The 19662-nt window shown below is 40.5% G+C and overlaps 1 protein-coding gene across 2 annotated transcripts in view; it reads left to right on the forward strand.

The window, feature by feature from the left end:
* Window positions 1-851: 851 nt before the first annotated feature.
* PDE1A (phosphodiesterase 1A) overlaps window positions 852-19662 on the forward strand; it is a 205461-nt gene continuing 186650 nt past the window's right edge. The window contains exons 1-2 of one of the 2 annotated variants that reach the window (XM_042445749.1): window positions 852-1348; window positions 1527-1769. In XM_042445749.1, coding sequence (XP_042301683.1) covers window positions 1666-1769 — 104 coding nt within the window. In that variant the 5' untranslated portion in view covers window positions 852-1348; window positions 1527-1665. Of the gene's footprint in view, window positions 1770-19662 lie in introns of both variants that reach the window. The other variant, XM_042445748.1, reaches the window with a different exon arrangement.

Raw genomic sequence — 19662 nt, forward strand, 5'->3', positions numbered from 1 at the left:
TGTAAACAGAGCACTCATAGTAAGAGGAAAAGAACGTAAGAAGAATCCTGCGGGATCAGACCATAGGCCTACCTAGCCCAGTATTCTGTTCTCATAGTGGCCAACCAGAAGAAGAACAATAAGGCCACTACACCTCTAGCTGATTTCCTCCTGGCACATTTGTTCTGTTCAGAGATGTGCTGCCTCTGTTCCTATAAGGTCAACTGGTGCTTTATATATGTGTTGTATCAAGTGAAACCAATGAAAGTAAACTCAATTCATGAGAACATCTATCAGAAAATTATAATGGCCCTTCCAAATTATCTCTCTTTGGTTGTTCCCCTCCTCTGTATGATATACAGTTAGCCCTCCACATCCACAGATTCTGCATCCACAGATTCAACCATCCAAGGATTGAAAATAATACTAATAAAAAATCCAAAAAGGGAAACCTTGATTCTCTGAAATAACATTCTGATAAACAACACTGCATTTATTCCATAGTCAAGTTGAATGTGATATAAAAGTTTAGGCTGAAGAGATAGTGTAATTCCTTCAGCAATGATTATGTCTAGCTGGAAGTAAAGATGACTTAAGCTTCCCTCTTTCCAGCAACTTCATCTACAGCCTTGCAGCTGAAAGGCCAAGGCTGGCTTAGCGATGGAGAGTTGGCACTCTCCTCTTGGACTGGCAGAACAATTAGGTCTTATTCAAGCTGCTTTTTGTTTGTCATTAATATTCCCTCCCCTCTTTTAAGGCACGCTCTAAAATTCAGCATGAATCTCTTTACCCCACACCTCCTGGTTTGGAGCCACATATGCCACTGTCCCAAAGGAGTCAGTCTGTGTTGCAGCTGCTGCATTTTCATCTGTTTTAATTTGACAGTCGCCCACTGTGCGGAGTTGCTAGGAGAAGGTGAATAGTCGCAATTAGAGCATGCTCCTTCAATAGCAACCTGTAGAGCTCTCTAATTTCCTTTTACGCGGGCGATCCGCACACGCCAATGCTGCCAGCTTTCCATTGATTCATCTCACAAAGTGGTTTTTTTTTCTCTTCAAGGAGCAATTCAAGATCCACTCAAAAGAGGCAAACACGGCACTATTTAGGCAGATGCTTCTTTTTGCAAAGCGGTTGCAGACTTGGGATTGGCTTCACCCACCTGCTTCCTGACTGCATCCTTGCTTTGAAAGCAGGCATCTTTCTCTCCCTCTTGGACCACTTGAGATGCTCACATTGATTCTGTCATGGCCAGAGATTCCTGGACATTTTGAGAGCGACCGAACTCCAGTGACTCAACTGAGACAAGTGGTGCAAAGTGTTTATGTGTGTGTGGTGGTGGAGAAGGACAGAGCATCAGCAGCAGTCAGAGGTACATTTTCTGCCTCATTGGATTAATCTTTTATTTTGAGGTCAGAAGAGCTGTGTGCTTAAGGGGCCGACGTGGCAGTGGGGAGGAGGGAACGGACAGTGAGAGTGCGGATTTGGCTAGCCAAGTGAATAAGCAATTGAAGCAGACGCTTCCCTCGGCCCTTCTGTAATCCTGATAGGTTTTGACAGAGATGAGAGCATCTGCTGCCTAACATGTGCGGATCTTCCGGTGTCTGTGCTGGTCTGGAGAAGGCTTCCCCTCTCTGTTGCTGCTGAGCTTGACACCAGTTCTGTTGCTACTGTGGTACAGTGGGCACCATGGGATCCACAGGTACTGAGACAAACCAAGGAGTGGACAGCGCTCCACTGAGGTATCCGATAGGAGGCCACACTGAGAAAATGTGGCAACGACTTAAAGGAATGTGAGTATACCTCCCCACTTTATTTGCTTCAGCCTTGCCCAAAGCAGTTGTTGGATTCAAACTATGATGATGACTGGAATGTATCAGCAAGCCGTTGAATGGTGTTTAGTAAGTCCTTTGACACAGGGAACAATCAGGGAAGAATGTTGTGTGTTGTTGTTATTGTGTGTGTGTATTTTATAAAACCATAAACCATTAAAAAAATCTTTTAAAAAGCCTTTAAAACCACTGCATACACCGCATAAGATATGCTTGGGCAGCATGGAACCACTACCCATGTTCTTAAGAGATGTACCTCTTAGACACTGGCGTGTGGTGTCTCCCCTCCCCTGAGAACATCTGCCTCACTTGATGCTGGGTGACTGGTGTGAAGATTACTAGAAGAAACAGATACTGTCTGTGGTGGAACAAGGTGCCATGGGCCAAGTTGGTGATACATCTTGGCATGTGAACTCACGTAGGATAGCATTTTAGGCAAGTCTGTTGATCCTTTCCTATTCTAAACATCCCCTCTCCCAGCATATAGTAGACTTGGAGGCCAATTCATGGATTCTTTCAGACCAAGATTTCTCAAGATGATTTAGTTGTGGTGGCTGGGGTACATGCACATCTGCACTATGGGTACATAAAAAGCGCAGGCTCAGGGAAACATCACTTCCTATCCTGCCTGTATGGCCATTAAGTGCATGGGGAGGGCAGAATGGGGTAACATGCAGAGGTCTGAGAGGGGACTACACTGAACATTTTTGCTTGGATAGGATATTGTGATAATCCTTGAATAGAAGGAGGAATATACATGGAGGGGTTGAGTCTTTGAAAGGGCCATTTAGGAATGGGGGGCTTTTTGTTTTACAAGATAGCTTCCTGTAGAAGAGAAGCATCCTTTTCCATGTTTGCAGACACGTGTACACAGAGTGAAGGCAGAAAGCTATTTCACACATGCGGGTTCATCATTTCTATAGCATTGCTTGCAGTGTGTGAATGGGACAGGAGTGGCTGTAATACCCCAGACAGGATAACTCCTTAAATAATCTCAGACCTAATGCTTTGCAATGGATGTGATTGATATGTGCAGCCATAAACTGGCCAGATCTCTTACTGTGGATTGAGCTTCAACAAGAGACAAGAAACTTGAATAGCTCAATTACATATATTACTCACAAAGGATTCAGTCAGAGAATGTTGCCATGGTTTACATACCTTGCTTTGACACAGTGATGGAGTGGTAGATTCTTAAATATTATAGATCCTTTCCACACTGCTAACATCAAGAAGAATAAAAATGCATGCTTAGAAAGGAACCGAAAAACATAAATCCAGTGTTTTAAGCAAAGTACAGATTATATTATTTATTTAGTTGAAGTATTTAAATATTACCTTCCACTTCACCAGGGCCCCTGAGGTAAGGCAAATATATTTAAGTACCCTACAGAGATAAAACTTCAAAAACAAACTGAAATACCTTCTAAGAACTTTTAAACACAAACTAAAATTACTTCTTAAAATATTTTTTTTAAAATTAAAACAGATTGGTTTCAAAGCCTGCAATTGCACTGCAGAAATAATCCAGTTTGACAACACTTTACTTGCCATGGCTCAATGCTATGAAATTCTGGGATATGTAGTTTGTTGTGGCATCAGAACTCTCTGACAGGGAAGGCTAAATATCTCACAAAACTACAAATCCCAGTATTCCATAGCATTGAGCCGTAGCAGTTAATGGTATCAAGCATCATTATTTCTGCAGTGCAAATACAGTTTTTGAAACCATTCTGTTGAAAACATTTTTGCAGTGGAGATGCCGCCTATCATGACAGACCATGTGGATCAATGCCATTTTAATTGACTGCCAGAAGCTCAAAACAGATGGAGCCAGCCTAACTTCCCTTGGCAAGAAGTTCCATAGTCAGGGCTTTAAGGTGCAGAAAGCCCTGCCACACATGTATGCAAACCTAACCTCATGAGATGATGGGCCATGTAACAGGGCTTCTGCTGTGGATCTTAAATTTTGGACAAACTCATAAGGAAGGAGGCAATCTTTCAGATATGCTGGTCCCAAACTGTTTAGGGCTTTGTAGGTCAAAAGAGCACCTTGAATTGAGCTCAGAAGGAAACTGGAAGCAAGTGTATTTCTTGGAAGACCTGTGTTATTATACTCAACTTATGTTATTATACTCTTACCTGTGTTTTATTCTTTGTAAATGGGAGAGGAGATAGCTTTGGACTGCTCCTTGCCACAAGTCCTGGTAAAATAAGTGGAAACAGAACTGTTATTTTGTGTCATGTGCCATATCTAGACCTTCACAATGTGCAAAAATCAAGCAAACCATAGATTGGTGAAAGACAATAATTCAATGAATGTGCATACAATTAAAACTTATAAATGAAAAAGTTCAGTCACAGAGAACCGGAAAAGGTACATCCAGGCTAGAGACTGCAAAACAGAATGGAAGTATCTCACTTGGAGAGCTATAGGGAAACATGACAAACAAACTGGTGGGGAAATTGAAGAAAGGCCCAAACAGATGCTAAGGCATATAGCTATACCATGGCCCGCCTCTAAATGTGTGGCAGCATGAAGACTCCTGAGGTGACAAAGTGGACCATGCAAGGTAGAGGACCAAATTACTCAAGGTGCAAAGTCGAAGGCTTTCATGGCCGGCATCCATAGTTTTTTGTGGGTTTTTTGGGCTATGTGGCCAATTTTTCCAGGCAAAGCATTCTCTGAAGATGCCAGCCACAGATGCTAGCGAAACGTCAGAAAGAAACTCTGCTAGAACATGGCCACATAGCCTGAAAAACCCACAAAAAACTACTCAAGGTGCCCTTACAATTGCTCTTTTCAAATAGACCAATCTGAATTTCTATCAGTTTCCAAATAGTCTTGAAGCTAAAAAAGTTACTTTGATCTTATAACCAGAGATGACATGACACATTTTTTGTGTGTACCTATGTGCACAAATAAAAAATTGTTAAACTTTGTTGTTGTATATAATGTACTGAAAGGCTAGCAGGAGCTGATATCAAAATCCATGCTTTCTTTTCATCAGTGTAAAGGGTTTTCAGTGAATTTCTTTTAGATATAAGGAAAGCTTATAACTGAGCAGTTCAGATGACATAACAAGAAGCCAGGGAAGATGAAAAAGCCTAGCTTGTCATGTGCCCACATTTCATAGTTAGAGTGCAGTGGCAGTTGCTTAGCATGCTATTTGTATGTAGGTGCAGTCTTCCTTTCTACTTCAGTTGAGGAAAAACATCAGTGATGGCTAGTGACTTCCATGTCAGTCTGGATTTTAGTCCAGACTTTAAAGGAGCTATCCAATGTGCTGAGCCCTATCCAAAAAACAGTTTCAGCACTTTGGGCAGCTGCTGTCACAAGTAGCCCAAATGCTGGCCAATAATCACTGTGTGGTGGCTACTGGAACAAATGGGCACAGTGTGGTACATACGTACCCAGTGTGGTGAATGTGTTTCTCTGTGGGGTTCACTATTAAAACAATATATGCCTGTATGAAAAATATAGAAATCTTTCCAAGCCTTAATTAATTACATTTCAGCAAATTCCACCTCATTTTCTTTATTCTGTTTTGAGTTAAAAGATATTATTTTTGTCTTCCCATTTTATTCATTCTCATTTAAAAATGAGTGTATCATTTGGCCACACTTTAGTTCTCAAAAAAGCCCCAGGAGCCTTTAAAATGTGCACATTCGTAAAGTTAAGTAAATTTCCACTCACAACAAATCTTGGGAGGTGTGAAAAAGTGCCTTTTGTGGAGACAGTCAAATTCAAGGGAATTCTTTTCCATCCCTCCTCTCTGTGCACCCAGAGCTAGCGTTCAGGCCTGTGTGCTTCTCCAACAGTTTCATCAGGCGAACAAAGGACCATCATAACTATGAACTGTGATGCTCACAGTGGCTATTTACAGATCACAGTTTCTTCCTGGGAGTCCTGCAGTTCTTGTAACTCACTGGCAATTTTATATAGCAAAGTTCATGCGGGCGTATTGGTTATCTGGGAAGTGAGAATGTGACAGCTTTTTTTGCAGCCTGCAAATTCGTTTAAATGCATCTTTTAACTTCTCAGGTCAGTAGCTTATTTTACAGCACTCAGAGGGAGAGAGAAGAGAGAGAGGCAAAGAGATGCTGCTATCTTAATAGCCATGGCCTTTACCTCTTGTCAATGAATCTTTGTGCTTTGCTAGTAGACATTACAGTTCAAAGCATACTTCCATTTAACATTCCATATTATTCTAAAACAGACCTGGGGTTCCTTTCTTATGGAAACCAAGCAACTAAAGCCCCTCTGACAGTGACCACAGCAGGGAGAGATGATTTCTGTCAGCCTTCTTCAGCCCTGTATCCTCCAGATATGTTGGATTATGACTCTCACTGCTCCCAGTTAGCATACTCAATAGCCTGTTGTCTGGGGATGGTGGGAATTGTAGGGCATGCTTATCAAATTTGCAGATGACATCAAATTAAGAGGAGTAGCTAATACCCCAGAAGAGAGGATAAAAAATCAAAATGACCATAATATATTAGAAAGCTGAGCCAAAACTAGCAAAATTAATTTCAACAGTGAGGTGTAAGGTACTGCACTTAGGCACAAAAAAATGAAACATACAGATATAGGATGGAGGACACCTGGCTTAACAAGTCTACATGTGAAAGGGATGTAGGAGTCCTAGTAGACCACAAGTTGAACATGAATCAACAGTGTGATGCAGCAGCTAAAAAGGCCAATGCGATTCTAGGCTGCATCAATAGAAGTATAGTGTGTAGATTAAGTGAAGTAATAGTGCCTTTCTTATGCCCCCCAACACAGCCATTCACTGGCCAGTGGAGGTGGGGAGTGGAGAAGTGTCTGGTTATGTGCTTATAGCTGGGTATGCAGCATCAAAGACATTGTCCAGATCCTTCCAGGGGTCCTGTGGGGGTTGTAGAGGGTGGTGATGTCATTGTGCATCCATCTCTTCCCTGTTCTCCTACCAGCCACTAAATGGAGAACTAGGAATGCTCCAGCAACAAACCATTCATGGGGAAGTACTGTGAATGGCTTCTCAATAGCACGAATGAAGCGTGATTGCGAGAGTGCAAAAGTTAATTATGCTTCATTCGCACTACTGCGGAAGCAACAAGGGGTACCCAGAATGCATTGTGATGGAGGCAATCTGTTCTCTTTGCCAGGATTCGTTTTGTCTTCTTTTGAGCTATGGGGCACAATTTTGTTTACACTGGATTAAAACAATGTGGTTTTAATCCAGTAATAAATTTTATTTTGTTGTCTTTGAAGATTTTCACACCAGCATGCATGTGTGAAAGCCTGATGTGCTTCTGAAACGTCAGGGAATCATCCCCTTGTCTTTAGCGTCTTTGAATAGTTTGCGGAACAACAATTTCCTATGACTGCAAAATTTCTGTTCATAGGAAATTGCTACTCCGCAAGGTGAGGGGACGATTCCCTGACATTTCAGAAGCGCATCAGGCTTTCACTCACGGGCATTTCCCTGACATTTTACTGGCGTTTTACCAGTGAAAATGTGTTTTACCAGCTGCTGTGAGAATCTTCTTTTATTCGGTGCAAGACAGAAACATAATTTCAAGACATGCGCCATAGTGCAATCTTCACTGTTTGGGAATCATAGAATCGTAGAATTGGAAGAGACCACAAAGGCCATCCAGTCAAACCCCCTGCTATGTAGGAAATCTCAATCAAATCACCCCTGACTGCTGGCTATCCAGACTATATTTAAAAACCTCCAAAGAAGAAGACTCTACCACATTCTAAGGGAATGTGTTCCACAGTTGAACAGCCCTTACTGTCAGGAAGTTCCTCCTAATGTTGAGGTGGAATCTCTTTTCCTGTAGTTTAAATCCATTGCTCTAGGTCCTATTCTTTGGATTCCAAGAATAGAGTAAACTCATTCTGAGCAAAATAGGCATGTGGTTGTTTTGCACAGAAAACAGTATTTTTGTGTGTGCAGGAAACAGCATTTTTTGCAGGGAAGATATTGTTTTCTGTGCAGTAAATCGGATTGCAGTCTAGAAACATTTTGTGACATTGTAAGCAAAGTTTACACCTGGTAGTTTGTTCAGAAAACAATATATTCTATATGTAAGAAAGCCGCAGGTTCGCTGTTTCATATGTGGTGGCAATGTAAAGTTGTAAAAAAAAATTGGAAAAATATACATAAGAACATTACAAAATATATGCAAAAATGTGTACCCTTTTCTCCTGAACTATTTCTTTTGAATATAATTGATACTGACAAACTGAAGTTAAATTTGGACGATTCCAGCAAATTAATTTACATGATAACGGCTGCCCGACTAGTCTATGCAAAGTATTGGAAGAAATCCCATGGTCCTTCAGTAAAAGAATGGGAAACAAAAATACATGAACTTGCATCAATGGATAATTTATCTATGATAGCAAATGGTAGAACACTGCAGCAATATAAACAAAAATGGAAATTTCTTTTGGAAGCATGAAGTGCAGAGGCGCTAACTGATCTATTAAATGTAATCTTCATGGTGCATTTCTATATAGGGTTAGTTTAGTTGTTTAGCCTATTTGATGATATCTTATATTGTATCACTATGTTGCTAGACGGATTTGTCTTCTCTTTTCTTTATAGAAAAAATGTATACAAACTTTAATAAAGATCTCATATATATATATATATATATATATAGAGAGAGAGAGAGAGAGAGAGAGAGAGAAAACAATATATTCTGCACAGGGACCATTTTCTCCACAGAAAATAATGTTTTTTGTACAAAATATTTCTGTTCAAAACAGCCAGATGTGAATTTTTCCTGTATGAGTCCTGTATTGTGAATAGGCTTTAAAAACTGCATGGTTCTTGGAGAATTTGAGCTGGAACAGATCGGCTGTAAAAGCTGCTGTCTGGCTAGCTTAGGAGTACGGTGTTTATATGCCACATGCTCCCACGCTGCCCTGAAGCCCAACCCAGACATGGGTGCCTTCAATATGCTATGGCGGTACAGCGATTACATGCCGCATTCTACTGCAGCGTCTGGAACCCAGTTTTGGGCTGCAGTGGGCCAGGAAAAACTGCCCTTTCACTGTCTGAAAAAGGCAGATTGGGGCCACAATCCATCTTCAGAAGGGGTGGTTTCAAGCTGCCCCTTCTGCCAGTTTGTTTCATTCCTTTTTTGGAAAAAGAATGAAAATTGATAAAATTACTTTTTGCTTCATTTAAAAAGAAAATCAGTGAACAATTACAGCCCTATGCCACTCTACAAATCCCAGAATTCCATAGGATGCAGTCATGTCAGTTAAGTGGAATAAAAGTGGTATGACTACATAGTATGAAACAGATCTAAGTCTACAACAGCTGCCTGTATACAGTGGGTGGGGAATAAAAAAGAAACAAAATGAAACCTTCATATTCCAAGCATCGACAGAAACTTTCATTAAGCTTGGAGAGGACTTGTGCTCCTACTTGACCCTTCTGGTATCCTCTTGTTAAGTCTCTGCAGTGTCATTTTCCTGCCAAGGAATCACATTCTCATTTGTACCAGCCAAATATTTTAAACTGACAGCCAAATGCTGAGCTATTTTCTCACTGCTGTCCCAACATCACTTCAGGAAGTTGTTCAAGACATGGGTAGCCATCTGCTGGACACAAAACCAGAAAGTATTTCTACAGTTCTCATAGCTCAGAGGAAAGTTGCTTAGGTCTACCCTTTTGGGGGCCTGGTGATGGACTGGAATTGGTGTTTAGGGTCAGTTGATTAGGTCCTCTGGCCATCAGGTATAAATAATAAATAAATTGTTTATTTATATACCGCTTTTCCTTGTAGATAAAAGCGGTGAACAGCAGATAAAATATGACCAATGTCATAATACAATAAAAGCAAATTAAGAACAATAATACAATTTTCAATCCAGCATAATTATCTAAAAACATGCAATCCAACAATATTAAAATTGAAGGATATATATACAACATAGTCAATTGGGGAGTATTTTCACTACAGGGAGTTGGGAGGATAAGCTTGTAGGAAGAGGTAGGTTTTTAATGCCTTTTTAAAGGCTTCCACTGTTCCACTGAGGCGGATCTTTTCAGGAAGAGCATTCCAGAGAGTAGGAGCTACTGCTGTATAAGCTCTTTGATAGGTAGTCGCCAGTCTCACCTTAGGGTGTTCGAGTAATAATTTGCCTGTTGTTCTGAGAGTGCGGGGTGGTAGACAAATGAGAGGGCACCTTCATACTGCAGGGCTAAGGCCACCCAAGACAATTTAGCTGCTGGAGACAGAGCAGCTAGTGGCACTCTCATACCAATTCCACGTGCATGACTGCAGCACCTTGTAGCAATCCAAGTTCAAAATCTTGTTCCTAGCATCAAAAGTGATGTATCACTTGGGACCAGGGTGTCCTGTCATGCTTTGCTGCTGCGTGTCTTCAAATCATTTCCAACTTATGACAACCGTACTATGCATTATTTTACTCATAGACAGAATACTAGTAATAGTAGTAGCTGTAGAATAATAGAATCATAGAGTTAGAAGAGACCACAAGGGCCACCCATTGCAAACCCCTGCCATGCAGGAATACACAATGAAAGCACCCCCAACAGATGGCCATCCAGCCTCTGCTTAAAAACGTCCAAAGAAGGAGACCCCACCAGGGGTGTAGCTAGGATTTTAGGAAGGGGGGGGGTCCAGACTAAGTGCCACCATTATAATGGGGCTTGAGTGCGGCGGCGCAGCAGCACACACCATTCATTTTTCTAATGGAAGGGGGGGTCCGGACCCCCAGATCTCCCCCCCCGGCTACGTCCCTGACCCCACCAGTAACATTAGAGGCAAAAGGACAGAACTGTGTTGATAGGTAAACAAGTAGTTCTATATGTCCTTTCGATCTGCTTTACAGATTCTGGCCTAAATCTAGCATACCACTGGAAGAGGAAAACTATATTAGTGAAGCTACATTGATTTCCCACTTTTACAAACAGTAGCACATGGATGATACAGAGGACTATAATGTGCTACTGGACAAGATAATTTACATCAGATGTTGGCATAATCTTTACTTTCAAGAGAATTTCAGCCCCTGTTTATATATATGTGTGAAAATCCAGCATGTGGGGATTCACAGACTGCATATATGCAGACTGAGTCCTTTTAAATATCAGACTAATTAAAAAGCTTGCCTGTTTTCCCTGGAAAGCAATCATGTTGTCTGCTTTATTAAGTAAGAAGACTAATCCCTATTAAGGGAAGTACTCTGAAATAAAAAAGCCAGATAGATCTAGATATAACTACCAGTAACTAGCGAAAAGAGACAGAGATTTGCTTACTGCCTGCTCCTTTGAAACTAGGCCAAAATTTCTTCTCTTCCTTGGAGGAGCTAACAAAACATGAGAAGAAGTAAAAATATAAGCAGACCCAGTAACCTTTGTCTAGGGAGATTATTGCATATCCATTTTTGCCCTGGCCACGCATGGGACGGAATCGGGTCGGAACAGGGAAAAATTGGTGTTATCACATAGTAAATTGCTGCTGAGCTGCCGCCTGATCATCATCCATGCCCTGGGCATGCACTGCCGGCCAATTTTGGTGGTACAGAAGGCTTCCATAACACTAAAATTGGCTGGCAGCTTAGCTCACACTCAAGCATCTCTGTCATCCCCAACAATTAAGGGCTAGTCTACATGCAAGTGTATTATGAGAATTGCTAAGGAGTTTCACACTTTTGCATCGACAGTTAATTGTCTTAACTTTCTGGTGCAAATCCACATGTAGTCACTTTCCTTCTGTTGTAATCCATGACTATGTATGAAATAATGCACATTTCTGCAGATTGCCGCAGATACTCTTGTAAGAACCACAAAGTCTTTCTCTGCAGAGTTTAAGGAGTTTTTCACCACCACCCCAAGACCAAACTCCTGCAAGTAGATCTCATTCTATTCCATAGGAATGAGGTGTATTTTAATAATGCAGACAAGCCCTAAGACAAAGGCACTGCCATATAGTTGTCCAAACAAAAACTGTTGGAATCTCTCCCCTCCCTTGTGCATAGGCTTCTGTTAGCACTATGGTGATTGAGCTACTGGAATAATGCCATTGGATACTGGCCATTGTGTTGTTTTTTGCATTTTCAGTGTTTCAGTGTTATGATGGCTGCAGTTTGGCAGGTTGCTGGTGATATACAAAAACGTGTCTGTAAAAACAGATTTTAACAAGTCTGTAAATTACTGGCTTTCCTTCCATTCTAAAACATGCCCGCTCAAGAGAATGGCCCCATGAGTTCTGTTGAATGTTGAACTCCCAGGAACGTGTGGCTTGAATTTCCACTTTTCCTTTGGCGGGGCTCTTGTCCCTTGAACAGCTGCAGAGGCAGGCAGAAATCCAAGAGCTGACATTATTCTCAGCACTGCAGCTCCTGAATTAGGAAAAAGTTCAGCAAGTGGATTTTTGCTTGTTGGACAATTGCTGAAAGTACAGGAAATCTGCCAGGAAAAGACAGCAACTGCTCCTTGTGCTATGCTTGTTGCATTCTTTTACTTCCTCAAAGCCTCACTCAAGCATGCTATGTCACTTTGTGATCTGTGTGAGATTTATTTTGGGTTGGGAGGACATGCTTTTCCCCAGTTTCCTATCCTTATGTTTCTAATGTTCTTACTCCATCATTGTCATCATCATCACCGTCATCACCACCACTGTCATCATCCATACCCTGTATATAATTCTTAATGCAATCTCAAAACCTTTTACATAGGGCTATTGTGTACTTGTCCTCTAAAGCACTCAGATGTGTCACTCTCTAAGCACCATCTTGAGCAGATATTTGCTGTCTCAACATTTTGTAATGAAGGCTTTTCATATTTAACTAGGAGCAAGTGCCTAAATACAATGGGCCCTCCAAATCCATTTATAAAGAATCCATGGATATGGATGGTCCACTGTATTTTGGCACTGCTCCTAGTAAAATATGTAAAGCCTTCAACCATCCATGGCTTGAAAATATTTTTAAAAGTACACATTCCAAAAAGCAAATCTTGATTTTGCCATTTTATATGAGGGGCACCATTTATCTATGCCATTGTATTTAATGAGACTTGACCATCCCAAGGACCCACTGTACTCTAAAGGCACCAGATGCCATCTGATCTTGGAAGCTAAGCAGGGTCAACCCTGGTTAGGATTCAGAGAAGAGATTGCCAACCAATACTGGGTGCTGTAGGTTATATTTCAGAGGAAGGAACTGGCAAAACCACCTCTTAGTAGTTCTTACCTGAGATATCCTGGCAAAATTCATAGGATTGACATAAGTCAACTGGCAACTTAAACACACATACACATAAACAAACACAAGGTCCAGACTTATTTCCAAGTGCATGAACATAGTTTTCAGTGGACCAGCTAAGTTCCAAATGTCACACAACCCTGTATTTCCATTCTGAATCAAGGCCAACTGTAGAATTAGGGCATTTTGGAAGCAAGAGAAAAGAAGGCATTTATTTGTTTTTCCTTTTTTACATTGTATTTTTACAGTGGGAGGGAGTATATGTTTATGCAATTTTTTTCAGCAAAATATCCTGGGCCAGACCTCTTCTGACATATCTGCTACACAGCAGGTCATCCAATATAACAGATTGCATCATAGTTGCTAGCATATCCAACATCATACCACTCAAGGTACATATAACAGGATTTTAAGAAAGAGGCATGAAAACATCAGTACAGTGGTACCTCGGGATACGAAATACCCAGGTTACGAAATTTTCGGGATACGAAAAAATCCCATTGGAAATCATTGTTCCGGGTTACGAATGTTTTTTTCGGGTTACGAAGAAAATTTTTGGTGCTTTTTTCGGCTTTTTCGCACGAAACGCGGCTTTTCCCCATTAGCGCCTATGGCAATTCGGCTTACGAAGGCTTTTCGGGTTACGAAAGCGGCCGCGGAACGAATTACTTTCGTAACCCGAGGCACCACTGTATTATCATAATCAACCAACAGTTTTATCCATGTAGTTATACTTATATTACAGCCATTGAGAGTGGAATAATTGTAATACTCTACTGTCTTGTTGTAAACACAACAGAGAACCACCATGGTGTATCAGTCTGAGGACTGGACGATGACTGTGGAGTCCAGGGTTTGAACCCACTCTCAGGTGTGCTTCACTGGAAGGGTTGAGGGGAGGGGTTGCAAACTGCACTGGGTGACACCTCAGGGGGGTGACATCCTGCCAGGCCTTGCACCTGCTGCAGATGTGGTGCTGCTGTCACTTGGCAGCTCTTTTCAGATCTTGTGGGACAATTAGCCAGCGGGGAACATCAGCAGCAGCACCATGGGATGCTTCCCATCCTGCCAGCTGCTGGTCAGTAGCAGCACATCACTGCATCTGCCAATGCCTGCTACTTCTTCTTTACTGCATTGGTTTCCTTGGTTGAGAGAGCCATGGCTACGGAGAAACCTGAATGGTTGAGCACCAGCGGCTGCAGTGATCTTGAAATCACACCACTGGTGCCCACCCCTTCTCCATTGCCATGCTTCTCTTTTCTGAGGGTGCTAAGGACATGAAGAAAAAAGGGCAGGTGCATGCCCTTTCCAGCTTCCCCACTTCTGTGCCTCTCTCTGCCAAAGGAGCTATAGGAATGGAGATGTAGGGTGGGAACATGCTCACTCCAACTTCTCCACTGCTGTGGCTCTCTCCATCAAGAGAACCAAGGCAGCAGAAAAGCATGAGTGAAAAGTCCTGACTTCTCTTCCATCGCCTCCCACTAACTCACTTGCTGAGCTGCCAGGCCTCCTGCCTTCAGGGTATGGTTGGGTGCTAGACAGGTGGCCAGGAGAAGTGAGGGAGGCAGTGGAAGGGTCGGGGGGGAGGGTTCAGGCAGTCTGTCACATTCCTGGCAGCACTTTCAGGGCATTCTCACAGGGTGACGGTAAACCTGGTGATACCACTGCAGCCATGGAAACCCATTGGGTGAACTTCGGTAAGTCACATACTCTCAGCCTCAGGGGAAGGCAAAGGCAGATAAATCTTGCCAAGAAATCCCCATGATAGGTTTGCCTCAGGGTTGCCTTACTCCACCCTTTCCCCAAATTATAACAAAAGAATGACTATTAGTTTTATACTGGTCAAAGATCAAATAAATTTTATTACATTACTATTAGTTTGATTCACAGGAGGTCCAAAGTTTTGTAATTCTGCTTTTTTTAGTTATCATTTTTCATGTTCCAAAACCATTTTCTTCATTCAAAGCAGCAGAGTTCCATTCTCTTTATAATCAACATAAGAAATCTTGCTATAATTTTCAGGCCTTATTATGCCATCATCTCTACAAAATTAATTTTAGTATTTATCTTTGCATCAGATATTAGTCATTACACTATCTTTGAACAAAGCCATGGGGGGGAAATCATGGCTATTCAGACAATTTGGCTGTTTTTTTTAAAAATTACAATGCAAATATACTCTAAAGATTACTTATATTTTAACTGTCAGTCACATCCCATCACCATTCTGTATCTCATGTGGTATGCAGAGAAAGAGAGAGAAAAGAGAACACAAGCACAGTTCAATTTTTAAAATATCCAAGAGACAAACATCAGAGAGAATTTGCTTTCCTGCAAAGTGAGAAAAACACACCACACTCTGATGTGGGCATTTCTTATATATGGTTGGCAACCCCTTAATTTAGCTCAGGATTCATTTCCCCTTCTTCTAAGAACAGGAAGACAGCAGAACACCAGTTCCAGGAAATGAGTCACAAACTGGGATCAGTATAAAAATGGTACATCCCTCTCACTTGCTTCTGCTTTTCTCAAATTCTGCCAAAGCATTCAGTCTTTGTTCTAGCCACACTTTCTTTTCTTTTTTTTTCATAATAGGTCTTGCTATTTAGTTTTATGATTTTGAAAAATGGAATTAAAATTCTCTTCTTTCCTCCTCCACCAGTTTCACTTGTAAGAATAGATTCAAAAGCTTCGGGTATGGAACTAGAGAAGCCAAGGAAAAAGTTCAGCAAAGGTTAAAATGCCAGCCAAGGAGGAAGGAGGGGATAAAGTTCAACAAAATGTCTTAAGGTCTTTATCTCAGAAAACAGTACTCTGAACAGCAAAGGGAAGCAAGTCACTGTTCTCCTAATTAGCAGGGACTGGAGGATCAGTCTGTATTAAAAGCTAGAGGTAGACTGGCAAAGCTACAGAGAGGCAGAAGAAAAACAGCTGGAGTCCTGAAAGAAAGAAGAATTAAGTTCCACCAGAAGCAGATGAAAGGCCCTCCCTCCATTCCAACTGCCCCTGCCCTGGCCTTGGAAGGAAAGAAGAACAGGCAGGCATGGCGGCAGGGGTGTCACTACTTGATATGACACCACTTCTCCCCAAACATTTGCCTTTTGGCAGAAACAGATTGTGGGATTCACCTGCATTCCTTTAAAATATTGAAGACATGGTATGATTGGGGCGAGGCTTAGTACGAGGAGAAAGAAGAGGCCCCAGGTTTTAAAATAAATGTAAACATATAAATTTACATAGATCCAGAAACTGATCATCAGTTGATGAATGGCTATTAAAATTAATGGACATGCAAGAATTAGATATGTTAACCAGTTGGTTAAACAGACATAAGAAAAATCAAAAAGAAAATAAGTGGGATCAGATAATTGAGTACTGGTTATAAATGGTAAAAAAGAAGAATGATAATTATGATTTTTATTGTTGGTCAAGATCAAGAACTTTATAACCCATAAGCTGAGAGACGTTAAAGAAAAATAGGTTGGGGTTTGAAATAGTCGTCTGTGATTGTGTCAATTAGAAATGTGTTTTAGGATATTAGATTACAAAGGGAAATGATAAAATAATGATAATTAGCTAAGAAGAAGAAGACATAAATATTCATATGAATGAAATCTTTATTAGTATGGATATTATGGTACAAGAAAGCATTTTAGATATGTGTTCTGTTTAAAGGTTTTACAGTTGGCCCTTCTTATACATGGATTTTTGATATGCGGATTCAAGCATCCACGGTTTGAAAATTTTCAAAAAAGGTATACATTTCAAATATCAAACCTTGATTTTCCATTTTTATAAGGGACAGCATTTTGCTATGTTATTATATTTAATGGGACTTGAGCATCCACAGATTTTGTTATCCATGGGGGATCTTGGAACCAACCGTATAACAAGGGTCCACTGTAATTTGTTAGATTTAAATGTGTAAAGAAAGAAAAAAAATGGGAAAAAACATCAAGCCTTACCAAATTTTCACTTTATTCATAAATACATGTAAATATATTTAGGCGATGTGTATAATATTGTAATTTAAAGAGGTAAATTTAATTGTACAAGTTGTTTTATGTCACAACTATTACCATTATCTTCAGTGATATATGGGAATTGTGATTTATGAGTAACATTAGTACAAAAAACATTACTAAGGATTCTGTATGGTGTGGAATGGGAGGAGGTTAATGGTGGGTAACACCATGAGTTACTGCACCGGGTGATACCAACACTAGTGATGCTACTGCATGGCTCCATCATGCCTTGGCCCAGAGAAGAAGAGGAAATATCTGCCAGACATAATTCCCTCCCTCACAGCTATCAGCTTTCATTTTGTATTGTGTTTTTAGATTGTAGGCCTGAAGGCAGGGAACTGTTTTTCTTGTACTTTTTCATGTAAAGCACCACGTACAGTGATGGTACTACAGAAAGAAAGAAAGAAAGAAAGAAAGAATTCAGAGCTTTTTGAACCAGAGAACTGATTGACAGGACTGACCTAGGTACAGTGTGATATATTTTGGATAAGGACCAAAGATAAAATAGGGACACCATCTAGTTCAGTGAAATGAGTGGCTTTATGGTTGTTTTATTATCATATCATTCATATGGTGCATGTATTTCTATCCAGATTTCTTAATCTTGTTTTTGCTGACATTTTTCTTCAGTAAACTTTAGACCTCATTATTTGAAATGTTGTTTTTTCGATTCTCCGGGCAGTTTGGTGGCTAGTTCTAACCTTTCTTCCTAAGGAGGTTGCTGTTCTTTTGGGTTGCCCTTTTCTGAACTTTTGATCCCTTGAGTTCATTATGAAAGCAGACTGAATCAATGTATACTGTTACTCCGGCAATTCCAAGAAAGCAGCTGTCCCTGTTTTCATAAATGACATGATCAGTAGCCTCTGACTCTTTGGGCACTCTCTCAACATCAAAATGATTCTTATGCATTGTTACCAAGAATCATCTGAAATCTGTTCATTATCTCTTGAAACCATCTCAAAGCCAATTTGGTTGGTCAGCTAATTTCTGGTAAACAAGATAAGGGTGTTCAGATTAATAAATGTTTGCTAAAATGGTGCTTTGCAGACAAGACAAAAATGCCAATATTTCCACAAATCAGAGGGTCTTTGGATACCTGCTTCACAATTTTGGATTTTTTAGATTGAACTTTGTAGATTTTGGATATTTTCTGTTCAACACATCTTACTTCAACTTATTCTTACCTGAGTGGTGAAAAAAAGACAAAGTCTCTGGGTGCTAAAAATGAGATGATTTTTCTTCTTTAAAACAGCCCTTAGTGATAAAATCATCTCTTTTTAACATCTGAGACTTTGGTCTGATCTGCACTGCAGAAATAGTTTGCAGTTTGAACCTGCTTTAACTGCCATGGTTCAATACTATGGAATTCTGGGATTTGTAATCCCCCCATTCTTTAAACTAGAATTTCACCCTAGGATCAGTCAAGTGTAGGCATATGGATCAAATTGTAACTGGAATACAGTATTTGCCACATGGCTGTAACTTTGGAGACTGTAGGCAATATACTATTTTAACAAATCAAGAACCTGATGCCATGCATTTAGATGAAGGTGCCAAAAAACCGAATTCTAAAACTGACTATGGTGGGTTATCTGTTCTGGGTAAAGCAATCCAAAATTTAGTATAGGATAGCAAATATGCCCAGTGATTTGCAGCAAGGTCTTGAAAACCCAACCCTCGTTCTTGAATTGGAAGTTGCATCCTTTCAATTGATCTTCCAGAAGGGGAAGAAACCCCCCCCCCCCCAACAACAAAATAACTTGCAGGATATAAGTAAAGGCATTCCACAAATAACATAAATAATTCAAGGGATAATGTTCATTTTAATCATAGCAACCTTGCCCCATAAACTCACCTTTAAACCCATCCATCTGTCTAGATCTTGTGTAATACTGCCCAAATGCTTCCTTGAGACTATATACCTAGAATGCAGTCTTCCTTTTTTCCTGCTGCTCACTACTAGTTGTCTTTTCTAGTCAGTTGTAGGTCCCAAGCACACTGCTGAAATAATCAAGTTTGAGACTGCTTTAATTGCCCTGGTTCAGTGTTAGGAAATCCTGAGAACCGTAGTTTATTGTGACAGCTGAGTTCTCTGATAGAGAAGGCTAAATGTCTCACAAAATTACAGTTCCCAGAATTCCCTAGCACTGAGCCAGTGGATTATTTTGGCTGGGTGTTTTCGACCATATTTTCTCATGATGTTTAAAGTACGTTTTAGCTTAGTCATCTTGGCTTCTAGGAAGAGTTCAGGCTTGATTTGCTCTAGGGCCCATTATTTGTCCTTTTAGCAGTACACTGTATCTGTAGAATTTCTCAAACACCACATTTCAAATGAATTGATTTTCTTCCTATCAGCTTCCCCCATTGTCCATCTGAAATTCATATATTGATGAAAATGACATTTTAAAAAACCACATTGTACTGAGGGCAGTTGATTAAAAGAATGTGCGCATTAGAGAAAGGGGTGGCCAAAATGCCTATATTGGTAGAAATATGTACAGAAATGTGTGCAACGTTTCGTGCATTAGTTTAAAAAGGAAACCAATAGAGGAGATGGGATGGAATAAACTCAGGGCTTCAGTCCTTCCTA

The sequence above is a fragment of the Sceloporus undulatus genome, chromosome 1 (genome assembly GCF_019175285.1).
Source record: "Sceloporus undulatus isolate JIND9_A2432 ecotype Alabama chromosome 1, SceUnd_v1.1, whole genome shotgun sequence".
Taxonomy (NCBI): Eukaryota; Metazoa; Chordata; class Lepidosauria; order Squamata; family Phrynosomatidae; genus Sceloporus; species Sceloporus undulatus.